At 41.6% G+C, this 10681-nt stretch overlaps 2 protein-coding genes across 2 annotated transcripts in view; both read left to right on the forward strand.

Annotated features, from left to right (window-relative positions):
* Nucleotides 1-3944: 3944 nt before the first annotated feature.
* On the forward strand, nucleotides 3945-9631 carry guk1b (guanylate kinase 1b). The gene is made up of 7 exons (XM_058390508.1): nucleotides 3945-4056; nucleotides 6177-6218; nucleotides 7400-7496; nucleotides 8082-8220; nucleotides 8350-8434; nucleotides 8995-9080; nucleotides 9247-9631. Exons 1-7 carry the CDS (start codon nucleotides 3945-3947, stop codon nucleotides 9277-9279), a joined length of 594 nt encoding a protein of 197 aa, XP_058246491.1. The 3' UTR covers nucleotides 9280-9631.
* Nucleotides 9632-10368: 737 nt separating this feature from the next.
* The window catches only part of mutyh (mutY DNA glycosylase), a 23660-nt gene continuing 23347 nt past the window's right edge, over nucleotides 10369-10681 (forward strand). The window contains exon 1 of the mRNA XM_058390273.1: nucleotides 10369-10501. Coding sequence (XP_058246256.1) covers nucleotides 10426-10501 — 76 coding nt within the window. The 5' untranslated portion in view covers nucleotides 10369-10425. The remainder of the gene's footprint in view (nucleotides 10502-10681) is intronic.

The following is a 10681-nucleotide window of genomic DNA, read 5'->3' on the forward strand; positions in this document are numbered from 1 at the left end:
AGGCAGCAAGTGAACATTTTGTCCTCAAAGTTGATGTTAGAAGCAGGAAAAATGGACAAGAGTAAGGATTTGAGCGAGTTTGACCAAAAGGGCCAAATTGTGATGACTAGACCACTGGATCAGAGCATCTCCAAAACTGCAGCTCTTGTGGGGTGTTCCCAGTCTGCAGTGGTCAGTATCTATCAAAAGTGGTCCAAGGAAGGAACAGTGGTGAACCGGTAACAGGGTCATGGGCGGTCAAGGCTCATTGATGCACGTGGGGAGAGAAGGCTGGCCCGTGTGATCCGGTCCAACAGACGAGCTACTGTTGCTCAAACTGCTGAAGAAGTTAATGCTGGTTCTGATAGAAAGGGGTCAGAATACACAGTGCAGGACAGTTTTTTGTGTATGAGGCCACATAGCTGCAGACCGGTCAGGGTAACCATGCTGACCCCTGTGCACATGAGCATCGGAACTGGACCACGGAACAATGGAAGAAGGTGGCCTGGTCTGATGAATCATGTTTTCTTTTACATCACGTGGATGGCCGGGTGCATGGACGTCTCTTACCTGGGGAACACATGACACCAGGATGCACTATGGGAAGAAGGTGAGCCAGTGGAGGTAGTGTCTTGCTTTGGTCAATGTTCTGCTGGGAAACCTTGGGTCCTGCCATCCAAGTGGATGTTACTTTGACATGTACCACAGGACTTAAAGTATCTGCTGCTAACATTTGGTGCCAGATACCACAGCACAGCTTCTAGTGGAGTCCAGTTCTCGACGGGTCAGGGACAGCAAATAGGGGGCAAAAATTTGACAGCAAATAGGGGGACCAACACAATATCAGGCAGGTGGTCATAATGTTATGCCTGATCAGGGTATATTAATGCGCTCACTCTGATACTTATCGTTTCCATAGCAACAGCTCATCACAGGGACGTGTACAACTTAACAGAAGGAGTCTCCAGTGTCAGCACTTTGTAGAAAGGAAAAGAAAGAAAAATAAACTTTGTTGGGGGAACATCACCATCACTGATTATGATGGTGTGATGGAGTGATGGTGATGGAGTGATGGTGTGATGGAGTGATGGTGATGGTGTGATGGAGTGATGGAGTGATGGTGTGATGGAGTGATGGTGATGGTGTGATGGAGTGATGGAGTGATGGTGTGATGGAGTGATGGTGATGGTGTGATGGTGTGATGGAGTGATGGTGTGATGGAGTGATGGTGTGATGGAGTGATGGTGTGATGGAGTGATGGTGATGGTGTGATGGAGTGATGGTGTGATGGAGTGATGGTGATGGTGTGATGGAGTGATGGTGATGGTGTGATGGTGATGGAGTGATGGTGTGATGGTGTGATGAAGTGATGGTGTGATGGAGTGATGGTGATGGAGTGATGGTGTGATGGAGTGATGGTGATGGAGTGATGGTGTGATGGTGTGATGAAGTGATGGTGTGATGGAGTGATGGTGATGGAGTGATGGTGTGATGGAGTGATGGTGATGGTGTGATGGTGTGATGGAGTGATGGGGATGGAGTGATGGTGTGATGGTGTGATGAAGTGATGGTGTGATGGTGTGATGGAGTGATGGTGTGATGGAGTGATGGTGATGGAGTGATGGTGTGATGAAGTGATGGTGTGATGGAGTGATGGTGATGGAGTGATGGTGTGATGGAGTGATGGTGATGGAGTGATGGTGTGATGGAGTGATGGTGATGGAGTGATGGTGTGATGGTGTGATGAAGTGATGGTGATGGAGTGATGGTGTGATGGTGTGATGGAGTGATGGTGATGGAGTGATGGTGTGATGGAGTGATGGTGTGATGGAGTGATGGTGATGGAGTGATGGTGTGATGGAGTGATGGTGATGGTGATGGAGTGATGGTGTGATGGTGTGATGAAGTGATGGTGTGATGGAGTGATGGTGATGGAGTGATGGTGTGATGGAGTGATGGTGATGGTGTGATGGTGTGATGGAGTGATGGTGATGGAGTGATGGTGTGATGAAGTGATGGTGATGGAGTGATGGTGTGATGGAGTGATGGTGATGGAGTGATGGTGTGATGGAGTGATGGTGATGGAGTGATGGTGATGTTCCCCCAACAAAGTTTATTTTTCTTTCTTTTTCTTTCTACAAAGTGCTGACACTTTACTATAGCAGCATGACAGAGAGTGGTTTCTGTTAGAAGATAATGAAACTCGACTCACACACACTTCATTAAAGTCAAATAGAAAACTGTGTGTGTGTGTGTGTGTGTGTGTGTGTGTGTGTGTGTGTGTGTGTGGAATTAGGTTAACTGAGGATTAGCTCTGGTCAGGTCAGTGATGCTGGGTCATTAAATCCCATGATTGAGAAGAGTGGACTCACCTGCTGAAGTTTAATTAGCTGAGCTGAGGCCAAAAAAAGGAGAGAAAGAGAGAGAGAGAGAGAGAGAGAAACAGAGAGAAAGAAACAGAGAAACAGAGAGAAAGAAACCGAGAGAGAGAGAAACAGAGAGAGGGGGAGTGAGAGAGAGAGAGAGAGAGAGAGGGAGAGAGAGAGAGAGACAGACAGAGAGAATGTAAGAGAGACAGAGAGAGAGAGAGTTAAAAGTCAAGACAACTTTTCAGCCCCGCCCACCTCAGAGAAAGACCATGCGGATATTAATATGAAAGGACAAAAATGATAGATAGATAGATAGATAGATAGATAGATAGATAGATAGATAGATAGATCTTAGTAATATATCTAATCTGTGTGAAATATCGTGCTCTGGAGATCTTTTATATCATGCAAGCTGATTGGCTGGAGTAAGTGGGAGGCGGGGTGACTGTGATTGTCATTGTCATTAAGATGAGCAGTAAGTCTGAGAGTCACACACACACACACACACACACACACACACTGGCAGACTCTCTTATCCAGAGCGACTTACAGAAGAGCTTTGAAGTCTCTATCAATGATCTTCATCCATCCTGGTTCACTGGGACACACGGTTACAATATCATCAGGAAAGACAGCAAGAACATCACACAGGAAACTTGCTAGTTCACACACGCTAACCCTGCACCATCAGTATCAGCAAGAAGGTAAGGACTGTGATTTTATAAACATTAGGTTTTTTGTTCACTTTGTACACCTTTATATATTTATGTCTAATGTCCTCATTCTTCATTCAATAGTCAGATTTCTGGCCTGTATGATCAATGTACAGTTATGTTATGTTACACAGTATACACCGGTCAGGCATAACACTCTGACCACTGACAGGTGAAGTGAATAAGACTGATGATCTCCTCATCATGGCACCTGTTAGTGGGTGGGATATATTAGGCAGCAAGTGAACATTTTGTCCTCAAAGTTGATGTTAGAAGCAGGAAAAATGGACAAGAGTAAGGATTTGTTGTTAATGGGATTGGGAACAAGTAGCATATTCTCATGGTGTATGGTGCCACTAACATGTTATACTTAAATATAAACACATAAGCAGTGATGGCTCGATGGTTAAGGCTCTGGCTCACTTGGGGGTTGGGGGTACAAGCCTGAACACTGCCAAGCTGCCACTGTTGGGTGCTTGAGCCCTAAATCCTATCTGCTCTGGGGTGCCCTATCATGACTGACCCTGTGCCAACTTTCAAACATGTGCAGAAAAGAATGGATATTTGGCAAATAAAATCTTCCTCTAGCAAATAAAATGACACTGTGGAAGGCAATAGGATGATAAGGGTGACTCTACATGATAAACTGGCCAAAGAAATAAACTACAATAAAAAAATGGACACATAATATGCTTTTCCTGGTTGTCCATGCTAGCGTTTTGTCCACCCCTGATTTTAGCTGTTTAATGACACTTGACTAATCATTTTTTGACATTTGAGTATCCACTGTCAGCTACTAAACCAATATTCCCACCTGTCCAAGCAACAAACCCTATGTGACCCCACAGTTTTATCATGTGTTTGATTTATTTCACAGAGAGAGATGCCAGGACCCAGGCCTGTCGTTCTGAGCGGCCCATCCGGAGCAGGGAAAAGCACTCTGCTCAAGAGGCTGATGCAGGAATATGATGGAGTGTTCGGATTCAGTGTCTCCCGTAAGCAACAGTGCCATGTGCTGCCTTTAATTATCTTTAAGCTGTCCTTATTCCCTCATCCAAACAAGCTTACCTACCAAACCTTCAGTAGGTCAGGGAAGCACGAGAGGAGGAAGCAGAGATCTGTAACATGACCTTTAGAGCAACTGGCTAATAGCTACAAACGATGGTGCACAAAACATTTTTATGGTGTTTCAAAAAAAACAACCCATAAAATAATGTTATAGCAGAGTAATGCTCAGGTGGTTCTCGTCAACAAAGAGCAAGTGATTTCATCTGAAGTCTTCACTGACACTGAGTAGATTATTGTCTTACTAACTTTTACAAATCAAATGCCATAGTAATGAATGTATCTCAGAATTATTTCACAAAGACCATAATGCTAAAAGATGGCCACCATTATCATTATAGGGGGTGATGGTAGCTCAAGTGGTTAAGACTCTGGGTTGTTGACCAGAAGATCTGGTTCAAACCCCAGCACTGCCAAGCTGCCACTTGAGCAAGGTCCCCAACCCACCCTGTTTAAGGGGAGCTGAATCATGGCTGAGCTAATAAACTAATAAAGAAAGAATTTCACTGTACAGTAATGTATATGTGGCAAATAAAGGCTATTTAACTTGACCTGCAGATAAACCTTAAGCCACCCAAAACAGAGTAGATCCCATCTCAGAGCTACCAGGAGCCAGGCATCCTAGCAGCACACAAGCTCTTACTGACTGTTATGTGCAATGCCACTGTTATGTGCATTGATCCAGGTAAAGGGGTTACGTGCAATATCAGTTGGGCAATAAGCTTTGGGTGAACTGTTTTAGATGGATTAGAAAGTCACTTCAGTAGAAAGTCACTTTGCTGGTTAGGATAAGCTTAGTCTTAGTTAGAACACCTATATTACGGGCAAGTGGTAGCACAGTGCTTAAGACTGCTGATTGGAAGGTTGTGAGTTCCTCCAGGTTGCCACCGCTTGGCCCATGAGCAAGGCCAGGAACCCTCAACTGCTCAGATAAATAAAAGTGTTGCTCTAGATAAGAACGTCTGCCAAAAGCTGTACATGTAATATTAGCTATCAAACATCTCCACCACGGTTGGTGTCTTTCCTATTCTGTGGATGCCATAGATGGGTGCACGGAGTCCCAGCTTGAAGGCCATGCAGTAAGAGACACAAGAGTGGCTGTTATAATGCTCTGTGCCTTAAGGAGATAATATATTTTGTGGAAAATGGAAGTTGTGAATCAGGTGCTTGAATGTCCAATCACTTGCCATCATCTGGAAACATTGCTGAGCAATGGAAGCTCTCTCACCATCTCTGTGGACATGCTGAGAGTACTCCAACTCCATGATAATCAATGGCAATTTATGAAATCTTCATATCAGGAAGGCAACAGGAGATGAATTGGAATTGGAATTTTGAGATTAGGCCAAAGATTTTGAAGGTGTTGGATGTTGTGGCTTCATTAACATGGCTCTTCCAAGTTTCATATAAATTGCAGGAAATGCCTTTGGACTGTTAAACTGGCAAGAGGGCTAAAGGGTGTGATCTAATATTATGATTTTATCAACAGGGTATTAAGGTGTAGTGGAGGCTACTGGCTACTGTATTGTCCAGTGTAATGGAGCTCTAGAGGCACCTTCAGTCCATGGTTCTGTTCTGGAGAAGAGCTGGATGCTCCCTATAGTTGTGAGGAAAGAAAATTTGCTTCTTCTGGATGAGTTTAAATATCTTGGGATCTTTCATGAGTAATGTAATAATGGACTGGGGGAAAAAAGAATCAAGTCAGCAGAATTGGTTTGTGGTAGAGAAGCAGGAGCTTAGTTTTATATTTACTAATAAATCTGTGTTCATGGTCATGAGTCATGGCTAATGACAGAAAGAATAATGTTCTGGGTATGAGACACAGAAACTGGATTTTTTATGAGGAAAACTTGGAGCTGATTAAAATTGTTCAGAGCTCAGAGCATGGAATATTATTTGGCTACAGCCGGGAACCCTGTTGGAACTGAAATCTTTGGCTTGTTCTCACTGGAACCATCGGCAAGAAAAATGAACGAATAAAGCAACGAATGACCTTTTTTACTGCTTCTAATGAATTTATGAACGTCAAGACTGATCGTTTGTCTTGCAGATACAACCAGGAATCCGCGTCCTGGAGAAGAAAACGGAAAAGGTAAATGTGCCAATGACTGTATAAAAGTGAACATAAAAATGATGAGATCTTATAATAAAAAAAATAAGGTTATGATCGTACAGCTGGGTCTAAACATCTGAGTTCCAAAAATATGACTCTTCAAAACGATTAAGAATCAGTGTGAGACAAAGACATTTAGACTGATCGACTAGAATTTTTCACACAGTTAACAATGGACTTGTCTCCGTTTTAAAATAATAATAGGAATTTTAGACTCCGCTGTGTTCCTTAAAACCTTTCTAAACCCTGATTCCCTTTTACACAACCAGAGGATTAAATATTACAAGATACTGAGAGTTGATGCTTCTTACTCCCAAGTGAACTGTGTCTGAAAATGATGGGCTGAAAAACTTTTTTAAAAATTGACGTCTTTTGTCCCCTTTGTTGTTGTTGTTTTGTTTTTCTGTAGGACTGAATTGTCTCCCAATGCTTCTGGGGGCAGCGTTACTGCCCGTAGCAGACGTCCTGTCCTCTGTATCGTCTGAAGGTGTAGATCTGAATTCAGAAATCATCCATTAGTCCAATCAAAGTTGACCGCAGAGTGACGGGGGTTACTTTCATCTTTTTTCAAAAATATCCAAAATATCGTCTTCAATTCAGACTGCATTTCTTTTGAAGATTTCATCAATGTCAGGATGCACTTTGGAGTAAAAAGCTTTTGAAAATAGCCCCCTCTGATTTCTAGATGTTCCTGTTTTTCCCTGAGTGACTATAGCTGCCTAATTATTAGCATTTAACAGCGGTACGATGAAGGGCATGTCAGTACGTTCTATATTTTGCACAAGGGATCATCGATGTTAAGCTTTATGAGAATAATCTTACTACCATAATGTTATTTAAAAGATTTTTAGTGGCTGATTCTGCTAGCTCACAGTAAATGAGCTGGTATGGTGATCATACACTTACAGCATTTGCAGCTAAAAAAACTATTCTTTGAAGACCTGTAAAAGTGACCTCCTCTGTAGACATGTGTGTGTCATTTTTTTTTACCTTTGATTGTGTTTTCTGTGCCGTGTGTGTATCACCCTGTGGATTTTTAGGTCATTCCACCACCCTTGGCTGTTGGGATACATCACATAACAGTGTCGAGACGGTATAACACACCTGACTAATCCACTGTGGATTACAGTTAATCCTGCTCCGTCTGCTCACCTCCACAGATTACCACTTCATCACCCGGGAGAAGATGCAGGAGAGCATCGATAACGGCGAGTTTATAGAGAACACAGTGTTTTCTGGGAACATGTATGGCACTAGGTGAGGGCTGTCATCCTGCTATGTTTTTTAGGAGTAGATAGAAGCTCAGGAGAAGGCAATCTGGTCTTGTACACATCTTTCTGTACCTCTATGTGTAGTTCATCTGAGGTAAATCCACTGAAGCTGCTCAGGATGTTGGTTGTTCGCTCAGCAAAAGTAACTCTGGACTCAATACCTGACATTTCAGTACAATCAGATACTAGATGTCCATGGACAATACAACTCTGATGTTAACAGAGTAAACGATAATGATAATGACAAATTCTACCCCGGGATACACCGATCAGAACCCTGTTTGCTATTGGCTCACAGTACCATGGTACAGTATTATGAGTTTGCAGGTCACAGGTCATTTATAAAAAGTTGTCAGAAAGTTTTTCAGGTGTTTCAGCTAGCAAGCGGTTACAAACAACTCAATGTTCTCTTGCTACAAACTAGTCATCTGATATCTCCACCTTGGTGGCTTTTTGATTGGTCAAAATATATGAACCATGTAAACATGCTCACGGCGAGACACAGAAGTAGCAGAAGTCTGTAAAATTGTTTAGTTAGGATATTAATAAATCCTGTAATTTCTCTTGATAGTAAGTCAGCCGTAGAGGACGTTCAGGCCCAGAACCTGATCTGCATTCTGGATGTCGACCTTCAAGGGGTGAGAAACATCAAACAGACGGACTTGAACCCCATCTATATCTCCATCCAGCCTCCTTCCATGGAGATCCTGGTAAGTAACTGACAGTATTCTTTTATTTGGAAATGGCTGAATGAAGATAGGTAGACAGGTGAAGCTCTAGGTTATAGTCTAATAAATTGATACACAGTCATTAAAACAGTGTTTTGATTTGTTTTTCAGGAGAAGCGTCTTAGAGACAGACAGACAGAGACAGAGGAAAGTCTACAGAAACGTCTGGAAGCGGCCCGTATCGACATGGAGCTCAGTAAGTCTTAAATGAATCCCTTGAATTCTGGACTGTGATTGGTGCGAAGGTGTTGATCTATTTTCTAGAACAGACCGTAGTGCAGCTGCAAATAACGGGTTTATATTAACACACTAATTCTAATACATTATCATGTGAAATTGTTGATGTGTTGAGGTTTTCTGTAAGAAAATGTTAGGAAGGAGTCTCCAGTGTCAGCGCTGTGGTGTCAGAGGTAGAGCTGGGACTTTTTTTTTTAAGGTTTTAAGTTTTATAGCTGCTATAAAATCAGTCTTTACAAGAACTAACTTGTTTCTTAAACATTAAAATGTAACTACAAATCGGCAAAAAGTATGAGATCATCTTTAACAAATAAAATATTGTAACTGTTGGCTAAGTTCTGCAGTATAAAAGGAATAAAACGGTTTGTCGGTCAGTGTCGGAGTGGTAACAGTAACACTGCTTCATCCCACCACCATTATGACATGGGGTGTTTTATTCCTTAAATTCCTTATTTCTATTTCTAGTTATTTGCTTGTACTTATACCATCCTCTGTCTCTCTCTCTCTCTCTCTGTGCAGGTAAGGAACCAGGCATCTTCGACATTGTCATCGTTAACGATGATCTGGAAAACGCCTACGAGAAGCTTAAAAGTGCTCTTATCGAGGTAATTCTGCACAGAAATCAAAAATGGAGTCTGAAGTTTGCTTAGCTTTTACATATATTTGGGGTGAAGATGAGCTCGTGTACATTTCCTTATTTATTGAACCAATTCTTCATCATCTATGCTGTCATGTCCGTATTTCACTGTCCTTATTATTGACCCTTTACAGGAAATTCAGAAGGTTCAGGACACTAAAAAGTAAGATAACGAAAACCATCTTGTCTTCTTGGGAAATGGACATGGAGCCTTTCATTCCAGTCTTCGAGCAACACAAATCTATTCCCGATCCATTTCTGAGAAAAATGAATCAACGTGGCACTGACACGATAAGGATAAGTCATACTACAACCATGCTAACCCCGCTGCTGAAAAACTTCAGTGTGATTTTTTAATAATTAAAGTGAAACCACAGTCTTATGCGTATGACTGTATACAGTAATCATGGGTGGAGGTTCATTACATCAGCATTTTATTCTTGTTTGCGTAATTTATACAGACTACAAAGAAAATGGCTGTGTTATGGTAGTGAAGATGTGCTAGAATTCTGGAGAAGTAGAGGCGCTACAGGATAAACCTCATCTACATTGAATTGAAAGTAAAGAAGATTTTAATTGTGACTTGAATGTTTATCTGAATAAATGTGTATACACCGATATATTACTGTGTGGACGTTCATTTACGAATAAAATACTAGCATTCCAGAAGAAACACTGCTATGGAAGCAAAGTGATGCTAGCATTGTTGTATACAATAGACGACATAACATTTACTGACATTTATTCATTCACAGCATAACGCTTGACAACTAAAGAGTAAAAGTACTGATAACTTTTCTTGATCCTACTAAAAAACTGAGGAACACTTCAGCAAGAGAACAAATGGAAGGTTCTAGAATGGCTAGCAGACATACATAGCTACTGGTTTAAATGACAGAGGAGTAATTTGTTTACGGCTTGCTAGGCAACCTTGTTTGCATTTTTCTACTCAACATTTCTACTCAGCCCCCAAAAAATTATGTGATTCTCCATAAACTCTACACAAATTGGTGATCTCCTCAGTCCCCTTTACATTTCATATGAAGACAGCTGCAGACTTTCGGCTCCTCCCCGTCTTTCAGCGCGTTCAAGTGTGTGTGTGTGTGTGTGTGTGAGTGTGTGTGTGTGTGTGTGTGTGTGATCAGGAAGATCTTTGGCTTGTTCAGTTCTCAAATGTTATACACATCTATGCCATACAGTGGCATGCTGCAATAAGTTTACCATCATACCCTTTTAGTCAAACCTTTATTTTAATTAATTAATTAATTAATTTTTTACTATTATACCCACACTGGGGGCTAAGCCCCACTTAAATGAAAATCCTAGAATCGTCCCTGCTTCCTGTCGTAACTCTCGCGCATGAGCGTTTTTACCACTTCAATCATCCAAGTAAGTATTTTATTAGTTTCAAACTATTTGTAGTATATCTGAGAATTGTGGGACTAATAGCCTAGTTAGATCAAAGGATATCTTAAAAAACGCCCAACTTTAATCTAAGCTTAAATTAATAAATTATACGCACGTAATTCTGACCGGTTTGTCCTACCGTGGACACCGTAGGCGCGAATG

The sequence above is a fragment of the Hemibagrus wyckioides genome, linkage group LG05 (genome assembly GCF_019097595.1).
Source record: "Hemibagrus wyckioides isolate EC202008001 linkage group LG05, SWU_Hwy_1.0, whole genome shotgun sequence".
NCBI lineage: Eukaryota > Metazoa > Chordata > Actinopteri > Siluriformes > Bagridae > Hemibagrus > Hemibagrus wyckioides.